This window comes from Anser cygnoides, chromosome 9 (genome assembly GCF_040182565.1).
Source record: "Anser cygnoides isolate HZ-2024a breed goose chromosome 9, Taihu_goose_T2T_genome, whole genome shotgun sequence".
Taxonomy (NCBI): domain Eukaryota; kingdom Metazoa; phylum Chordata; class Aves; order Anseriformes; family Anatidae; genus Anser; species Anser cygnoides.
Window position 1 is genome coordinate 24,600,248 of NC_089881.1, and position 19,898 is coordinate 24,620,145.

At 51.8% G+C, this 19,898-nt stretch overlaps 1 protein-coding gene across 4 annotated transcripts; it reads left to right on the forward strand.

Moving 5' to 3' along the window:
• The first annotated feature begins 1,112 nt into the window (after positions 1–1,112).
• On the forward strand, positions 1,113–15,644 carry SPTSSB (serine palmitoyltransferase small subunit B). 4 transcript variants are annotated; one of them, XM_067002092.1, is made up of 3 exons: positions 1,113–5,734; positions 7,798–7,913; positions 9,234–10,363. In XM_067002092.1, the coding sequence occupies exons 1-3, from the start codon at positions 4,986–4,988 to the stop codon at positions 9,332–9,334; spliced, it is 966 nt and encodes a 321-aa protein (XP_066858193.1). In that variant the 5' UTR covers positions 1,113–4,985; the 3' UTR covers positions 9,335–10,363. The 4 variants fall into 4 exon arrangements, with proteins under 4 accessions (XP_066858193.1, XP_066858192.1, XP_047915505.1 ...); XM_067002091.1 differs by having other exon boundaries at positions 1,116–5,734; positions 7,795–7,913; XM_048059548.2 differs by lacking the exon at positions 9,234–10,363 and adding an exon at positions 14,012–15,644 and having other exon boundaries at positions 5,045–5,734; positions 7,795–7,913.
• The last annotated feature ends 4,254 nt before the right edge of the window (positions 15,645–19,898 follow it).

The window sequence follows — 19,898 nt, forward strand, 5'->3', positions numbered from 1 at the left end:
TAACAATAATCCCAAATGCAATTGCATTTAACCTTTTCCAGTCTCATCGTTTGAGAGGAAATGAGGCACAGGTTGGGATTTTTCAGGGATATCACCTGGAAAGGACAGCCAGTGGCACATGAAGAAGCAACGAGCCGTGTTTCTGATTCCCGAGGTGGATGGCTCCGTGAAACGAGTCAGCCTGAAACCTGCCCGGTGAATTACCCCGACGGGGCGATGTGCCTGCAGATCTCCGCAGCAGCCAGCTCCATCCCGCAGAGCTCCCGTCGCACAACACTGATGGGCTGTGGTGTCGCAACACCCCTGGAATAAAGAAATGGAAACCCCTACTTTGCTTTAGCCCAAACGCTTTGTCCTGGCAAGTGCATGTTTTGTAACAAAGCCAGGTTGCACCGCTTGGAGTGGCGGTGTTTTAGAAGAGGTGCGTGCTGCACGCTTGTAATCCTGAGAGCAGGTGGGAACAAAGCTGCCTGCCGTGTGTGGAGGGCTCAGAACTTGCTGGGAGTTCGGGGTATTTACAGTGTTAAAGAGCCACGGGGGAGGGAGAGCATTGTTTCTTCTGACATGCAAACTAGATGTGAGAGACTCTGGATCTAAACAAAATTCAGAGGAAAGATTGCCACTGGTTTCTTTGGAACAGGCTCCTCGTGCCCACGCAAGGTGAAAATTAACCATCCTAAGAACACAACTCCACATTTAACGGGTGAGAGGTGGCAGGAGCACAGCGTCATGGGCTCAGGCCCATCTCACACCTCAGCGTGCTCTGCGAGGCAGTGAGGTGCACTGCACACGGTGTCTGCATCCCAAAAGCTCGAGCAGCCGCTGTCGCCTGTGCTGCCAGGGGACTTCCTTAAGAGACAGCACCCCGTGCCCAGAAGGGTTATCCCCCACCCACCAAACCACCAACCCTCCTCCCAGGCACATTTTTCCTAATTTCCCCTGGAGATGCCCCGAGAGGAGCCCCTGCCCGCAGCTCTCCCCTCCTTCCCTGCACCTCTCCCAGCAGCAGCAGAGGCAGCGAAAGAATCTCCGACAGGATAATGAAGGCGAATGTCCAATAGTACTAAATTAATATTATAAATAAATTATAAAATATATTGTATTTATTAGATCTTTTAATGGTGTAGGAGCAGAGGGACTTCCTTTCCACCTCTCCTAGCAGGCTTTAAAAATAGACAAAGAGAATAAAAACGTGCCTTGGTAGGACGGATTTCCACAGCAGTAGCTGCTGTCTGCGAGGAGGTGCCGGAGCCCGGTTTGGACTCCCTGTGTAGTGCTGAGCTTTGCCATGTGCCAGACCTCATGTGAAACGCAGCACGTTTCCCTGAGGAGAGCTGAAAGACAAAGCGGGGTTTGCCAGTTGGCAGGGGCGGCTGTGAAGGAAGCGGGATGATGGGCAGGAGGCGGGAGGGGGGGAGGAAAACACCAGAGGTTTCAGAAATTTCCCGTGGAAAACTGGTATCAGAATAAGCAGGATTACTCACAAGGCTGGTTCTACCCGTATAGCGTTGTGAAAGCACGAGGAGATGAAGCAGATAGAGGAGGGAACTGCGTGTGTGTACACGGAGGTGAAAGCCTTCTCCAGCCACTGGCTGCGACCCAGAGGAGCCGCACCGCTGCCTGGCGCCACCGGCCAGCAGGCGAGGGCTTCCAACCCCACCGAACACCACCCAGTGCCCTCAGGGGAAGCATTCAGCCCCCAAAGAAGAGGTTTCCTCCAGAGCACTGAGGACGCAGTGCCAGGAGCAGGTGCCATAGGCTGCCGCCCGCCCGCTGCCCCATCTTCTGGTGCCCTCGGCCGCCGGGTCCCAGCTTGTGGCAGCTTTAGGGCCTGATATTTAAGGTCCCTTAAGGTATTTTTAATCCGCAAAGACAAATATTCACACCTGATATCTGAGTGAGGGTTGGGTATGGACGTGTTCAGATCTTCCGTAGGTCATTTATGAGATTCAAATTGTGACAGGAGATCACGCACTCGCTTTTACAGACTATTAAACTGGCTGTAGCAATTTAATATTTTCAGAAGGACTCATTGGGAGCAGAGTGATGAGACAATGTGAATCATGCAGGAGTTTAGATCCCGCCCAGCCCTGGTACTCAAGTTGATTAATCGTTCATCCTCTAATTACGCGTGGCACCAGATCTCGCGTGCCACCCAGCCCCTCTGCCCCGGCCCGGGTCCAGGCAGCATCGCCCAGCTGGAATCTGCCCACAGCACCCGATAGTGCCGATATTTATGGTGTTAAGAGATCGGATGCTACAGTTTGCTGGGCAACTTCATTTCTGATTTACTGTGCGGGTGCCGGAGCCTGGCCCAGGTACCAGAGGGTGCTGGGATCTCCCTGGGGACCTCCAGGAGCCACCGGGACGTGGCCCTGGGCCCTGCTCTGGGGCAAAGGGACCCAGAGGTGCCTCCAGCCACAGCCCCGCTGTGGTTCCGTGGTTCTGTGCCACCAGACCGTGGATCCCAGCTTGCACAAACCCCGGAGGACTCACAGCACGAGGCAGGACCCTTACTTTCGATGTTTCCCTTCCATCAATCAAGGAAACCTGACTAACTAGGAAAATATATCCACAAGTTTTCTTATTGGAAAAAAGAAAAAAAAATAGTAATAATTAAAGAAAAATAAGGGAAAAAAAAAAAAAGGAAAAGAGAAAAAAAAGAGCTTCGGCCTGTTGTTTTCTTAGTTTCAAAGGAACATCCTTACATCTGCTCAGGCGCGCAGAGGACCCCGCAGGTATTTTGCTCCTGCACTTCAGGTAAACCATACCGATCCAGACTGGAGTAAGGGGAATCTCAGGCCCTGCCCCGTGTCAGCAGAAGTTACCGCCTGCAGAGGGCAGGTGCAGAGCCTGTCGTGGAGTTAATAAAATCATCACCACGGTACTTCAGTGTGACTTGGTAAATATTTGCCATTCAAAGTTTGCAAATACCGAACACGCTCGTAGATTATGACACGAAGGCAGACAGCTAACAAATGCAGATCTTTATTTTTAGAACCTCCGTGGTTTTGTGTTCTCAAAGGGTTGCCTTAATCCCTAGCGAGCAGCCTCACAGCCTGGTGCTTTACCTTCCGGGATGGATGAAGCCTGATATATATGGGCGAAGCAAGTGGCAGAAAGCAATGGGTCCAGGCACTGCATAAATCCCTGATTCCTCTGGCAGGAGCCAAACTGCAGGAGCTGGCAGAAGGAAGCGGGATCAACGTGCACCCGGACAGCAAAGCCTGCCGTGGTGTGCAATGCAGCCGCTCGCTGAGCGGAGCCAAAAAGCGACCTTGCCCGGTGGCATGTCCCAGCAGGGTGTGACAGAGCCTCCAGACTCATGGAATATTCAAAGAGTGCAGTTTTGACTTTATAAATGTTGTGCTAGCCGTCATGGCAGGTATGCTGCGTTATTCCTGACTCAAGGGGGTAATCTGGATGTGTCCTGCAGGAGCGAAAGCGAGTGCTCGAATCCCCAGTAATAATTAACACAAATCCCCAGTGGTGAAACAAGGAAGGGAGCAGATCTTCCAGAGCACCAACCCCCAGCTAGACAAGGAAACAAACTGACTTTTTTTTATATACTTCATAAAAATTATGACTTTGCTATGCCTCTTGCCATGCCAAGTGCGTGACTCTTTGGGAAGTCTGGGGTTCGAATAGGTTTGGAGCAAGGGATGGCAACCCCAAGGAAGGTGACAGCTACATCAGTGTTACCCGTATTACTTAGCTTTTGTTTCCTAGGCCCATTTTTAAGGCCTTGGGAGGGTTTGGGGCTCTGTTGCCCAGGGACGAGGGGCAGCCCAGATTGGTACAGGCTTCTCCTGGCTCAGTGCATGGAGGAGACCAACAGGAGCGGGCAGCTGAAGGAGAAAGAGCAGGTGGAGGGAACAAACCTTCCCTTTCCCAGCACCTGCGCGTGATAAATCAAACCACAGCCTCATTTTTGATAACCAAGAGTGCTTTTGCAAGTATTTTTAAGGGATCAGTGTAAGGGATATGCACCTGCTACTACATCCCTGGCAAAAATCTCATATCAAGCTCCATCCACCCAACATCCATGGAGCTAGAGAGGGGTACGACTACTTGTTGGTTTAAAACAAAGCCTCTGTGCAAGTATTTTTAGGATCAAAGACTACAGTCAACATCCATAAAAATAGTCAACAATACAGTCAACATTCATAAAAGTACCAGCAGAAGAAAGAGGCACTGTTCTTACGGTGTGAGCTGGGAGCAAAAGCGCCGTATCCTGGTCGTCCCTTTGCTGCTGGTGCTACTTTGTTTGTGTAAGCACCCTTAAAGACACCAAACGAGGAAAGAGCGTTTTTAAAGCATCATTAAAACGTGCTCCTATACAAAAGCAGCTTCAGTAACTGTCGTTACTTCTGGCCTTTGAAACAGCCTGAGTTCTTTTATGGCCTTCAGCAAGCACCACTCTGTGCCAGAGCCGCGATGGGGTGGCCCCGCGGTGGCAGTGCCGGGGTGACAGTGGCAGCGCCAGCCACACCTCGGGGCACGGCCAACGGGCCATGGCCAAACCCTCAGGGTGCTGCTCGGGCAGCCACATCCCTGCACTGCCCCCGGGCAGTTGTGCTCGCCATGTGCCGCAGTCGCTGGCAAAAGAAACTTAATTTTTGGCAGATGGCTGCCCCAGCCGAGCTTGTCCTGCTGGGACGTGGGGCAGGGAAGCGGGTGGCTCAGTGCCGGGGCTGAGGATGCACCCATGGGTGCCCACGCTCCTTTGGGCTGGGTGCAGCACCCGGAGGCGACGGTGCCTCTGATGGCACTGGGGTGGCTTCAGCCCACCTCCGGCTGCGGGAGCTGCCTGCTGCCGGCCAGGGACCAGGACCACAGGCAAGGACCCAGCACCACAGACAGCCCTCCACTGGTGCTCGGGGGGTGTCCTCAGCACCCTCTTGCCAAAGCGAGCGAAGGATTTTTGCCTTGGAAAGGCAGCACAGCGTGCACGGCAGCGGGGGGACACCAGGAGCCACCCGGAGATGCCACATCCCCGCAGGAACACCCCTAACCCGAAATGCCAGCGTCAGCCCGGCGAGAGGAGCGCTGCCATCGCTCTGCTCGGCGGGAGAGGCTGCACCTGCATCAAGCTGCCGGGGGAGCTGGCAGAGGGCGAACACGCCGGGTTAGCTCCCGGAGCTCTCGGTGCCCTTGGTGCCGGGCGGGGAATGAGCGCAGGAAACCCAAGCTGCTCGCCGAGCGGCCCTGCGCGGCGCCACTCGCACCTCCCTCCCCGTGCCGGCAGCACCTCCTCTGCTCCACCGCCACCAGTCCCCTCCTTGCGGCGGGCTCCCCGCAGCGCGGCTCCCCCCCAGCCGCAGTGCGAGCTGCGCTCCCGCCCGGCCGCCCCGCATCCCACCGCATCCCACCGCATCCCACCGCATCCCATCCCCCTGCATCCCGCCGCACCGCATCCCACCACATCCCATCCCATCCCACCGCACCGCACCGCATCCCCCCGCATCCCTCCGCATCCCCCGGCCCCGCACGGCCCCCGCAGCAGCGCTCCGGCCCCGCGGCTGGCCGCGGGGGGGCTCCCTCGGGGTTGGGCAGCCGATGCCGCCCGGAGCCGGGCCGCCGGGGGGGGCGCGTTGACCCGCGGCCCCCGCCCCGCTCCGGGCCCGGCGAGGCGGGGCGGGGCGGTGCGGAGCAAGGGCGGAGAGGTGCGGAGCAGGGGCGGCGGGGATTTAAGAGCGGAGGGCGCCGGGGCGCGGAGCGGAGAGGAGCGGAGGTGAGGGTGGCGCGGTGCGCACGGGGTCCCCGGGCTGGGGGGGGCAGAAGGAGAAGGGGAATGATGAGGGAAGAAGAAGGGGAAAGGGGAAAGGGAAGGGACCCCCCGCAAGGCTGGGGGTGTCCCCGCACCGGGGCCGGTGACCTTGGCGGAGCGGAGCCCCGCGGGCAGCCCGCGGAGAGCCGGGAGCGGGGCGCGCAGGGCAGCGGGCAGCTGAAGGACGGCTGCCGGCCCCCGGACTTGTTGCAGGGAGCGATTTTGCAGGTGCTGCTGCTGCAGCCGGCGGGGGGAAAACAAGCCGGGGGGTCCCAGAGGAGAAGGCTGGAGGGGTTTGGAGGGGGAGGTGGTGCCGAGCTGCGGCGCACCCACCGCTCGTTGCGCGCTGCTTTCCGCCCCGGGGCTCTCCCGGAGCTGCTGCTCGCTGCCAGCCCCCCCGGTGGGACGCAGGTGCAGCAGTGCCAGAGGGCAGGAGGGTGCCTGGCGTAAGAGCCGCTACTTTGCTTCATCTGCACGCCCGCCGCTCTTTGGGGCCGTGTATTTACAGGCGCTCGAGGGATTCGGATGTTTTCGTTCTTTTGCACTTGGGTATCGTGAGCGTGGCACAGGGAACTCTACCACGAGAGCCATTCTGCGAGTCCCTGGAGTGAGTCCTGGGTGACGTGGTCCTGGCAGAGGAATGCGGGGCAGCTCTGCACAGAGCTCAGGTGCTGCTTGGTGGGCAGCGACGGGGTGAAAGGGTGCCTGCAGAATACGTGCGCAGTCACACGGTGCCAAGAGCGTGGCCAGGACACACGACCTGCTGAATGGCACCGAGACTCGGGTGCCCTAGCCGTGCGGTAGGAAAAGCCATCCGTGGCCCCGTGGTGCGTTCTGCCAGGCCCGCTTGTACCGAGCTTTCCCACGTGTGTGGGTAGCTGTTGTGCTCCCTGGGCCCTGCCACGCTCCGGGCGTGGAGCTGAGTGCGGGAGCATTCCCCAAACCAGGCACCCGGCAGAAGCCCCGCTCGCTTCTCTGCTCAGCCTGCCCCTGGCGTGGGTGCACAGCGCGTGCCTTCGAGTAAGATCTCGCGGAGACCTCCTCCTCTCTGCTCACCTGGGCCGTCTGGTTAAATATGATTCAACCCCGCTTTTTGGGGCAGTCAGCACAGCGGCGTGTTGCAACGTTGTGCCTTGTTGTGCCCTGCTGCCTGACCGAGCAGGAGCACTGCTTGTCCCCTCCCTCCGCTCCAAAAATCCACGGGGGTCTTGCAGTGTCCCACATTTAAGGGGTGTTCTGCTGTATCAAGAGTTCCTGCCTTCAAACCTCTTTCCTCCTTGGGATGAAGTGGCCTGCCAAGGGAGCTGTTCCTTATCACATCTGTGGGATTAAATAGGTTTCTGAAAAACACAGATCTCCCTTTTTATTTCATATCTGTTGCAAGCGTCTCACTTCGTTTTTCTTTTCACCTTCCAGACTGATAACCAGCGTGGTGCAACACCGCTTCCTTTCCTTAGTGCTGAAGGGACATGCGCTTGCACAAGAGTTCGGTGCCTGTTTTCCCCTAGTCCCTGCCATGACCATGACAGTATTCACCTGCTCGTATTACCTATAACACAAGAGCAGCTATTATGTACAGCTGCTTCTGGAATGACTCAGAGAACCAAGGGAGTCTGAATAAAATAAGAAATACATTTGAAAGTAAAACTTTGCAGAACACAAACCATCCTGGCTGTTCTGTGAAGCGAGTAATGTGGGTTCACTGCCTTCTGAGCTCCCTTGAAGGATCTAGCCAATGGCCCAAATCTTAAAAATCTTGTGGGAGCTTAGGTCTGCCCTCTAGAGCAAGGCCAAAACCCTAGAAGATACTTCATAGAAAAGTTAGTTCTTCAGGAGCTCTAAATTTTGAAGTATTTGCGGTTTAGACCCAGTGCTGGCCTCTTGTCACAGATTTGGGGGCTAGTTGGGAATCAGCTCTGTTCAAAACCACGTTAATAAACTCTGCTAATGTTAGTAAACTTACACAGAAAACGCAGGGAGGAGTTGTGCGGAGGTTTCAGCTTGCCGATGTGTTTCCCTCCCAGCAGTGCCCATCGCCAGAGGCCGGCTCAGCCCCGAGGTGCGGGTCCTGGCACCGCGGGAGGACGAGAGCCCGGAGCATGCTCGGCCCAGAGAAGGCTGGAAAGGAAGGGGCTTGTAAATCGTAAGTACAAGCTAGTTGTGTAGGAGGGTGTCTGCGGGAACTTCAGAGGGGGGAAGAACAGAAAATTCTTTAAAAACTTAACCTGGCCTGGAGTTAGGTATTGGCAGAAGCCGGGACGGAGCTGCCCCAAGTATGGTTTTGTCGCAGAGAGGGGCTGCACCTTCTCCCTCCTCCCTGCCCGACTGCAGAGAAAGGGGAGGGCTCCAATAAATTGGCCTTCAAAGCAGCATTTTGGAAATTATCTACGTGTACTGCCACCGGGTACAGAGAGATGCTGGTGGGAAGCCACCGGTCCCGACTGCAGGTGCGCCTGTGCACTGGTAGGCACGGCCACGGCTGGGTGCCAAGTGATTGCCGCTTCTCTGCCTTGTTGGAAGCTGCCAAGGGCAAAAAGAAGCCTTTGCCAAGTGATGGATGCTGGTTAGGTCCCTAGGTTGTGTTCACATTACACATGCTAAAGCGGAAACATGGCTGAAAGCGCCATTGCCGCTGTTTCCACTCCCGAAGAACTTTCCCATTCCTGGAAGATAATTTTTTTTCCGAGAAAGGCCCTAGGTGCCGTTGGAGCGCGTCCACCAGCGTGCACACGGCTGAGTCACGGGCAGTAGTAAAACGTCACCCGGCCTCGGCCTCATTCAGGCGTTGCTGCGTGAATGGTGGCCAGAAAGGGCACCCGCGTGGGGCGCGCCGGCGCGGCTCCTGCAGCACAGCAGCCAGCAGCGACGCGTGGCCGAGCGCGCGACAAGGTGCTGGTGCGGGAGGACGAGTGCTGAGGAAGAGAAACCAGAAATAGCCTCAAAGCTGCCGTGTGTTTTCTCTCCAGAACTTGAGGAGGGGAGGTGATCGATTAAGGTCTGTATGTAAGGATGCTGTTAGTGGCGCGTAACTGTGCATAACGGGAGCTGTGCAAGGGCTATTGCTGTGCTTTCCACTGACATTCTTTACCTGGCATTACCTCCCTGTGAAAAACAAGCTGTAGGGTGCATCTAAACACCCACGTGTAAGTACTCGGGGGTTCAGCTTGCCCACAGGGCAGCCTTCCAGGCCGGGCTGCGTACGGGGAACCAGAGCAGCACAGAGGCGATGGGGCCGCACAGACGAGACAGTGTCCCCAGGCCATGCTGGCATTTTGGGTTTTCCACACCATTTTAACTGCTGCCTCATCTAAACTTCTTCCCGACTTCTTCCTGATTGCTGGTCCGCAGGACCCGTGTTTCATTCATTACGCACTGCGTGGTGCTCGCCGGATAAAACACGTCAAAGCAGATGCGTGTTGGACTGGGAATGCGAATCCCGTTCTCATTCTGTTTGCCTTTTCAGAAACGTCAGCCTACGTAAAATCAATGGGGTCGTCCCAGAGCTGTGTCAGCATTAAGGGGGACAAGACTGGTGCCTTGGAAAAGCCAGGATGGACTGTCTGAGTAACAGCAGGGCGAGAAAGAACTGCCGCAGGGGGATTACAGATGGCACCAGTTGCAGACAAATAATTTGCAGACTGGATATAGATTTCAGTTTCCATGGGGCATGGCTACCCGTACTTCTAATAGCAGAAGTGAGACAATGTACCTAATTATTGCAGTTTGCCTTGTCGGATCTGCCCCTTGGAGCCTGCATGCTGTGGGTGTCCCGCGTGCAAGGCCAAATACAAGCCTCGGGGTCCCATGGCAGGATTTTTCTGAAGCTTCATCACAAATGCAGTCCCTCAGGAGCCTGCAAAACCGACCACGTCTTGTTCCTGTGCTGTCACAGCAATCATTTAGCAAAAATCAATGTTCAGCCAGCTAAATATCTGCAATATTTGGGATTGATTTTTTGTTTGCTTGGTTTTCCTTCCTACTTTGTTCATAGCACTTGGCTGTGTTTTGCAGCCAAAGCATCAGAGCACCCGCTCCGTGATGGTGGGGCTATCCGCAGCTCCAGCCTTTGTTTTCCCCCGCTCCAGAGTTGTCTAGGGCTGAATGAATGTTGGAAACCCTTTTTCTCTGTACGTGTAGCCAGCCAGACTCTCCTGGCGAGGGTGAAGGCATTTTTCAAGCATTCTTTGGAAACCAGCCTGTCCCAGTTCCCCTGCAAGAATGTTTGTTTCCTTCCACAGGAATTTCCCCATGTGTGCACCTGGGCAGGTGCCCCTCAGCCACCAGTTGTGGACTGGTGTGAACGGAGGGCCCAAAACGTTGTCGCTCAAAGCAGAAATGCTACAGCAAAGTGCTTGTTGCTGGCATCTGCAAGTCATACCTCCAAACAGCGGCTGTAGCACTGTGAGCTACATTTGGAGTCGGGTTTTTTCTTTTTTTTTTTTCTTTTTTTTTGAGACTAGGCATGCTTTTAAAGGAAACCTGGAATTTTTGGGGGTGATGATTTATCTTTCCAAGCGCTCTAATCAGAGACGTGTGTCAACAAGCAAGAAAATCAGGTTGCCACTTAAGACAATAAAAGCTGCTTTACAGGTTTCTCTTCTTGCTTTTTTTCCTTGGAGGTGAAATTGCTGAAAATAACTTGATTATTGCTTGATGGCTCAGCAGCTGGATTCTGTTCATTTCATTCAGAGCTGGCTGTAACAGTCCTGTGCCCTCCAAACAGGAAGGCATTTCCACAGCACAACTGAATACTTAAATTCAAATTTGTAGACAAATGATTGCTAATTTATAATTGCCTAACAGGGAGTTATCTCCTCCCCATTATGGCGTAAACTGACAAACAAGTAGCACAGGACCCCTTCTGCTTGGAACTGACCGCGGCATTAATGTAAGAAAACCCAGTAATGCTTAAAAATGTAAGCAGAAGCTTCTTTAGGACAAATCCTGTTTAAAATGCAGAATTTTTAGCCTCGGAAGTTTGTCTAGCAACCTGCCACTCCTTTCGGGAGTGCTACAGGGCAGCTGGCCCGGCTGGTGAGCCTGGAGGCACGGAGCCGCAGGGTGCTGCTCGTGCTGCAAGCTGGCCCCGAGCTGATGCGGAGGGAATAGGGTCAGGAAAGGCAGCTGTAACACGGGGTTCCTGTATCTCATTGCCTAGGCAGCTGCTTGAGGAGGGCTTTTTTTTCCCTTCCCATCTATGTTTTCCTTCGATAAATTATGCATGCAGAACTGCATCGTCCCGAGACACCCCTGGTGCTTGCTGCGTTCCCAGAGCCCTGCTAACGGAGAAGCCTCCGGGTGGTTACCCGCAGTGGAAGCGTTAGCGGTGAGGCCGGAGGCTGTAATTTGACTGTTCGCCTTTTACTTATCTCAGCCTCTATCATCCAGCCGGAGACCGCGCAGCCCACGAGCACAGCTCGCCTTACGGGCTGCTGGAAGAGCCCGAGCTCAGGCTGGCTGCCGGGCCCCGTGTCGCTGGGGATCGGTGACAGAGGCAGGCCGAAACGCAGTCCCTGGGCTGGAGGAACCATAAAAGTGCCTCCAGAATAACTCAGGAAGCCTGCTCCTTGTTGACTTCGTACTTCTTCACGTAGCCCTCCCAAAGGACAACGTCGAGCAAGCGACAGCGCCGCGCCTGCAGCCGGGCAGGCTGCTCTGGGGTCGGTGAGATCAGCCGGGGAAATTTGTTGTTATCTTGGGCTTTTCCTTCTGCCGGTGAAGGCACGCCAGCTCCGTAGTGCCACGCACACACGTGTGTGCTGCTGCGGGCAGAAAGCTGCTCGAGCCCCCTCATTTCTGCCCCCAAGCCCCTGCAGCCCCCCCGCTAACCTGGCGGGGTGAAGCGGGCACGGCAGGCGCTCCGGCCCCGCGGCTCCTCCTCGGTCAGGCTTGTCAGATATTTACCCAAGCCAGGAATGAGTTTAACCAGCACGGGCATAACCCCAGCGTAAACACTGCGATCCTAGATAGCATAAGAGGGCTCTTACCGTTCTGCTCTCGGTTCTATAGGCTTAACCTCTTCATTGAAAAATGCTGCTCTTCTCGCAGACGGTATAAATAGAGACACTTTTGGCTCCCAGTGACTCACAGTTTGCCAGCTGTGTCATTTTTATTACAGGCTTTGCAATATTTACAAGGCTTTAAGGCCTCTCCTGAGTTCTGCCTTAAACCCATTTGTCTGCAGGGAATCATCTCCCATTCGGACCAGGCCAGAAGCCCACGGCAGACCTTTCCCCCCAGCCTGTGCCCTCGCAGCTGAAGCTTTTCACAGCACAGATACCTGTTGTGAGAGTTAAAAAGGAAGCATTGTAGGACCTCAGTCTGGGAGATGTAGTCTAGGAGAAAAGGGGAAGATGGAAGGGAAGGAAGGGCACTGTTTGGGGAGAAGGAGGGGAAAAAGATGGGTTGGGGCTGGAGGACACCGAAGAAGAGGGGCGGGTGGAAAGTAAAGGCTGGACGGGGCAAGCGCAGAAACTTCTCCGCACGGAAATCGGCTCAGGCAAACCAGCCTCCCCCCTTTCCGTGTTTACCGCGTTCCTGCACTTGTTGGCAGCAGAGAGGTCGTGTTCGTGGGGGTGTCGAGAGCTGAGGAGCAAGAGGGGAGCAGATGGAGGAGGGCTGGATAGGAAGCCGAGGGGGGAGAGAAATGCTGGGAGAGGAGCCAGCGGATGGATGAAGGAGGGAGCCAAGGCTCCCTAATCGGCAGCCTTGGGCAGGCAAGTGGAGAGCCAGATCAACCCGAAAGGCTGCCGTGCTCAGGTGAGCCTGTGCTTGCTGCCCTCCCAGAGAAAGAGGGCAAAAATCTGTCTGCAGCCTCTCCGCGAGGCGAGCTGTGCGCCGGGAAGGGTGGGCAAAGCTGAGCCGTCGAGGTGCTGCACGTAGCAGTGCATCCACTGGGACAAGTGGTACACGGCGGTAACCAGAGTGAAGCTGCTGCAAAACAAACCGGGGTTTGGTTTGGGGGTTTTTGTAGTTTGTCTTCCCGTTGGTAAACACCCACATACTGCGGAGAGAATATACCAGACAGCCCCCAGAGGCAGCAAATGGCTGAATACCATAATTTATTTGGCGTATGCCAGTGATCCATCGTTATTGCAATCACAGGCAGCAAATTTTCCGGTGTTAGCTTAGTATTTATTGCCTTGAGGGACAGAAACCTTCCATTGCCTAAAGCTCTCTGAGGAGCTCAAGACCGGAGAGACCTGACGTGTCCAAGCATCTCTGTGCCTGGCACTTTAGGCAACAGGTTGTACACCAAAATGATAGTCTGGAAGGTTTTCCAGCAGGACTAAGTCTGCTGCTCCCTTTTACCGTGAGCTGGCCTCGTGTCTATGTGTCCTTAAACTCAGTTATGTGTGTCCTTAAACTCAGCCCCCGCAAAATCCCCATGCAGGAGTCTCTCTGTGAAGCCTCGTACAGTTGCTTATCGTTCTATTTTCTCTAAGTAGATGTTATTATCCCAAATTTAAAGATTATTTAAAATAGTGAAAAACAACTTTAACCAAAGAGTGGAAGGCAAAACCTATTTCCTAGTTAATACTTGCTCAGCCGTTCTCCTTTGTGTGTGGAGATGGGAACGACGAATGCATAAAGCTGTTACCTGAGAGGAAATTCCTTCCTAGACACATAGATTCCACTAAATACTCTTCTGATCTATAATGTATCTTGCTGCTTTTGAATGAGCTGAAAAAACTTCTTATGCTATTTGAGATTATTTTTTCCCCTCCTTCATAGCTTGCCTTCATCCTCAACAATTGCAGAGCACTAACAAATGATTATCAGAAGTAAGCAGATTTTACAGAGCTGCCCTTTTCGTTTCATCCTTAGTCCAGACTCTCACGCGAGTCCGCCGTCCACACGTATGGAAGCTGGCCCAAAGCCGTCCCTTTTTAAATGCATATTACCCTGACTTCCACGTGAACCCTGCGCCTTTACAAGCTAATGGGGTTTTAATTCTTAGGCAGAATGAATAGCCAAACATACTCGTAAGTGGAATGCCGGAATCGAGTGCCCAGCTGATACAACTTTAATAACTGCAGGCAGCAGTTCCAGAGCGAAAGGTTGGTTGCCTCCAGAGCAGTAGAGGCCGTTGGTGGTACTGATGCGTTGTTGCCTTTCAAACTTTATTTTATGTAACAATTACACATGGAATTGGACATGAAATACGGCCACCCCACCAGTTTTTATTTCCAGGTCTTTCTTTCCGCTGCAGATGCAATCTAGACTCCTCTGTCGTTACAGGTCATCTTCTCAGAGTCACTGGAAGCTGAAGATGGATATTAAGCACGTGAAGGACTATATCTACTGGCTGTACTACCAGTACCTGCTGATCACCTGCAGCTACGTGCTGGAGCCCTGGGAGCAGTCCATGTTCCACACCATCACCGTGACTGTTTTCGCGATGGTGGTGTACACTGCTTACGTCTTCGTCCCCATCCACGTCCGCCTGGCTTTTGAGTTCTTCTCCCAGATATTCGGAGGCCAGCCCGACAGCACGGTTTCCATCGTGAACTGAACTCGCCTGAGTAGTGATTAGCAGCTCTTGCAGCGTGTGAAATGCAATGGCTTCTACAATTCTGTGTATTTATTCTGAAGGAGTTTTGCAGTTATGAAGACCCCACTCTATCTTACAAAATACGGCTTGCTTAATTACCATAGCTGAAAACCAGAATAATGCACTGACTGCTGGCTGCACAGTCCCAGCTGAATTAAACACAAGCCTGCTTTTGTTGTGTGATACTGGAACACGTCATCTGGAATGCAACGCTTACCTAGTATTCAACCAGCTCACTCTAAGCAAAATATTCATGTATGATGAGTCCCCTGCTTTCAAGACCATCTTCTAGTCTCTAACATCTCCAGGACTTTCTCTGTTGTAACAGAAGGCAGGTAGTCAGAATGGCATGGTTTTCAAGCGTAGGGCTTTATACACCTCCAGCACCCCAACTGAATCGTGCTGGCATACAGGGAACAGCAAAGGCTGCTTGTGATGGCTGTGAGGAAAAGCATTGCGCTGGTTTTACCGAAAGAAGTTCTGCCAACAGAATGCTGGGACAAAATAGGTTGTGCTTAGAGGATGTAAGGAGATGAGTAACAGAGCGTGACCTGAGTGCTAACTAGTATCTGGTTTTTGACTTCTGGTTTGTAATGGGTGGGAGAGGAAATCAGAAGAGAGAGTAATAGGAGTACTGATTGAATCCAACTTTTCGCGTGCAGGTTGCTGCATCTGTTTAGGTGGTCTAACGAAGATAGTTAAAAAAAAAAAAAACAGGTTATAGGTAATCTTGCAGTTTACTGAAAAGGACAGAAAGAAACAGAATTGTGTCTGTCACTGCACTCCTGCCACCTTTGAGAAAATCCGAGACATCTTTTCTTTCTGCTCCCATTCACTAAGGCAAGCAAAGTGCATGCTGCACCAGGGGAAGATGATCCAGTAAATAGAGTGGAAGTAACATTTTAACAACTGCAGGGAAGTCTGAGTGCTTAAAGACATCTCCTTTATAAAGAAGAAATGAGATTTATTTTAATTGCCTGTGGGAAGTTTCTCAAACAATGGAAGGTTTGTTGCTTTTTCACTCTACATCCAAATCAAATATCAATGCCAAATCAAATCACGTGAGTTATACAGTGCATGTATCTAACAGCTGATGCTGCTGTTATTAAAATGAGAGGTGTAAAATGTAAATAGCTTTCAAATGATGTTTGCACACTTATAGGATTAAAAAAAAAAATTCTTTTTCAAGCTGCAGTGCTTAAAAGAATGATGCCTTCCTAAATTTGTTTGGAAACGAAGACATGTTTTGAAGGTTGAACAGATCTGAACATGTGTATGCAGTTTTTCCGAAAACAATAAAATTTTATTCTTTGGAAACAATACTTCAGTGCATGACTTGTATCTCCCTGTGTTTTCTCTTCACTCATAGGCACCGTGATGCATATCCAGGTTGGTATTATGGCAAGCAGGCCATTTTGTTGCAGGTGTTTTGGAGTGAGGTTTCAGAGCTCCTTAAATATATCTGTGCGTGGACTGCAATGGTCACCCTCATTCGTGCTCCAGCCTGAGGCAAAGAAGTCGCTGAGTACCTCAGCCTTCCCCGTGTCTGTTGTTACCAGTTCTCCCTTCTCATCCATCAGAGGGGGTACACTCTCCTTGGCCTTTCTTTTCTGAGTGATGTACCTACAGAATCCTTTCTTGTTGTATTTTGCATCCCTTGCCAAGCTCAGTTCCAGGGGATCTCATCCACTAGGCCTTTAAATAGCGTGAAGTTCGCTCTTCAGAAGTTCAAGGTCCTGACTTTGCTCTTCACCAGGCCCATATTCCTCGAGATCACAAACTCATCCTGGGTGTGGTAACTGCGGCCCAGACGGCCTCCACTGCCTCCTTTTTCTTCTTTTCTCATTTCCCAGAAAGGTTATTTGTTCCCACCGGCATCAAACCCAACTGGCCTGCTTTTGGCAGTACAAGGAAAAACACTTTCTTATAGGTATGCAAAGGTTGGGCCTCGTATCTTAAGGAGCACACACCCCGATGTAATGTTGCAATTTAAACATTTAAAGCAAACAGAACAAGCAAACAGGCAAGAAGGGGGAATTTCCACTGACCTCTCATGGTGGGAGTCCTGTAAAGCACTTCTCTTCCTTATTATTCCTGTTATCTGTGTTTAGCTTTGCAGGAGGTGCTGGGGAGAAGGAGGAAAGCAGCAGCTGCTTCTCTTTGGGATGACTTAACTGAAAACACTTCTTTTGTGTGTGTTTTTCAGCTTGTTTACTAAATTTCAAAGGAGATTTTGGGCAGGAGGTAGTCAAGGATGTAGAGAGATGGCTGAAAATAACCTCTCCTTCCTGAAAAGCCTGTTGAGATTTTTCCAACCCTTTTCACTCCTTTCTACTAGAAAAAAGCTGAAATATCTCTACCTACTTATTATCCAAAATTAGTGGGTTCCAGAAGGAGATTCCCAAAGCATTTCTGGCACATGGCAGAGAACAGAACCATTTTTTCCCCAGCTGAAAGAGAGAAGGCGGGACACCACTGTCCACAGCTTGAGACCACTCCACAGCTTAGGAAATGCTGCTCCAGTTTTGAAATCCTTTTTCCCACAGGTGAAGCCGTTCATACACGATGAAAAGTGGTTTTCATCAGATTGCATCTGAGCATTAACATGGAAGAACCTATTGCTGTAAGAGCAATAAGCCATGGCAGGAGGGTGCACACATCGGAGATCTGCCAGTAACACCAGCACACAGCTCGGTACGTGCGGCACATGGGCAACTACTGTGCTGTGAAGTGTAGTGATGGGCTCCATAGAAAACACCTTGGCAGGACACTCGTTTCTCCTACTTCATTATTTCTCCACGCTAATTGTAGTTAATTGCTCCATTATTACCTTATGCTAGTTGTAGTTCAGGCTGATCACAGCAGCTGGAAGTTTTTATGCAAAAAAGGCAATACGTTGACAGCAGACAGAACCAACAGCAATAAATGAAACAAAAGCAGAAAGGAAAATGAACTCGTTCCAGCTGCATTCACCCTGAAAGTACAAATGCATCATTAAATTAAGCGCCGAGAAATTTTTGAGCTCAGCTGGCCAGCATTTTCTTAATTTCATTTAATCAAAGCTAGCATTTATCCTGCTGTAAAAGTTTCCTGGCCAATTTCATGGCTCACCTCCCAAATCCATTGCAGAGGGTGACTACACGTGCACGTGTCCAGACAACGAACCCCGAGAAGCATCTTCCTGAAGCCCTTCCAGGCAGCCTTTGCTATTAAGACTAGTAAGGAAAGCTTCCCTGGACCTCTTGCTCAGCTGTGGCCTTACACAAGACATGTAGGGATCAGCATCATTACCAGCGCGTATCTTGCCGGGTTTTCTTCTACATTATTTTGTTGTATATCTTCTATCATGTGAATTAAAATGCAGGGCCTGAAATAGGGTAGCAGCAGCTTCTGGCTCAGAAGGTGGTCATGGGATGTAGATGTCACTGATGATCAGCTGCCAGCAAACTCAGTTAACATGAGCAGCAGCAATATGTAGCATTAATGTATATTAAGTGTGATATTCCCAGTTCTTTTCACACCCCTAGAGAGCCTTCAGTGGCTCCTGTCTCATTAATAACCTAACAAATGAAAGAGAAATGCCTGAACTCAGTGGTGAATACTATGTTCCCATCCTTCCTCTTGATTTTTCTACAAAAGATGCAAAATAGCCCAAAGGAGCAGGTGAGGAAGTGCTTACTGTCCTACACATCCTCAGGGCATCTGGGCTCGGAGCAGTCACCTGTGGAGACAGATCATCATCTGGGCATCTCATTCTATCTACACGGAATTCCCTGAAAAATGAGACCCCGTGTTTCTGAAGTTTTGAAATTCTAAGGATATTGAAGTAAAAATTTTTTCCCTAAAGTTTTGTCATGCAAAACTGTCACGAAAAGGGAAATCGTCTAATCACACAGCGTCTGCTGAGGAGGACCCTGAACACGACATCTTGTGTTCATCTCCCTTCACTTCTTACCAAGGCAATGCCCCACTTCTAGAGTTCAATTTCCCTACCTACTTGGAAGCTAGGAAAAGAAATATTTAAGCCATTGTGAAAGTGGCTCTCTAAGCACAAGAAGAGCAGCCGGGTGTGCTGGCAGGCAATAGAGCCGTAAGAACCAAATTACACTCGCACAGCATCAGCATGCAGTTGCCAAAATCGGGCCGATTCTCGCCAATGGATTACTGCTCCCCAGGGCAGAGACATGGACAAGCGGCAGCGTGCCAGGCTGAGCATTCGAAAATTGAAACAGAAAAGGCTAATTTTCAAATTAAACACTACTGACCTTGTGAGAACCTCCTCATGTTCACACAAAAGGATCAACACCCAATGCTGTACTGAAAGCAGTGCTGCCCCTCGCGTGTGTCAGCCCTTACCCAAGCTATCTTCATTATTTACTCCTAAAATACCAAGCCCCCGCTATATCAGCAAGTCACCGTTCTTATCCTACCACAAACTGCTTTCTGCATGGAATCTACTTCCCTCTGTTTGGCAACTCCAGATATCTTCCTAGCCAAGATAAGGTAATTTATTAATCTCGACTCTCTGTGTGCATCTAGGTATTGACAGCAGCAGAATTCAGAGATAAAACGTGACAAGCAGAGCCACTCCTCTCCTTTCTGGAGTACAGGCCACCTGTAATGCTTCTTTGGGGATGAGAGCATGCAGCAGCAGGGCTGCAGGACGCAGCACACCCAGTGCCCATGGCCCCGCTGGCAGCATGGTCACCAGCCTCCCTGCAGGGCCAAGGCTGCTCCTGGCTCACCCGCCTGGGGAGGTGATGTTTGACGTTTGCTGCTGGGACAGAGGGTTGGCTGAGCAGGGAGTGATCACGGTCTCGCTTCCCTTCAGCTCTGAGGGGGTTTCTGCTGCAGGCATTAATCCCTGGAGGAGGGATTTGGAGCCTCATCCCTCCCCAGTGCACCACCTTGCCCTGCCTCCTTGCACAACTCCCACATCCTCTTCTAAAACACCCCCCAAACCAGGTGGGCTCCTCATTACTTCCTGAAAGGTCATGGGATGGTTCATCAGAAAAAGGGGATATAAAATCTCGACTTTCGTCTCTGCTGCCACCTGAATTACTTGGTGTCTCTTAGCTTGCTCATACTCTCAATTCATACTCTCCCAGGCCCCAGCTGCCTGGAGTATTTTCATGCACAAGCCCTGAAGTGCCTCATTGAGATTGTATCAACCTTTCCTTCTGACCAAAACGTGATCAGAAAGTGAAAAACTGGGGATTCAGTAGGAAAGCCAGACTTATTTTGAAGTACGCCACCTCAGCTGCTCCACCCACACGAAGCCTCAGGCAGCGTGCGGCCTGCCTCAGGCCTGTGGCAGCTGAGGAATCGGGAGTAGAAGTTACCAACCTGTTAGGTCGATATCTCAGGAGGATGAAAATTCAGTGTAATGGCAGTGTTTGTCAGCTGACACGGAAGGTGGGACACCTGCAGGGTCCCCAAAGGCAGGAAGGGCCCTGTGTGAGCACACGGCAGAGGCACAGGCCTCATCCCGTGGCTCCAGCCAGCAGCAAAACCAAAACAAAGCAGGCTCCTCTTCACCCCTGTTCCCAACACACACTGAGGAAATTTTGGCCT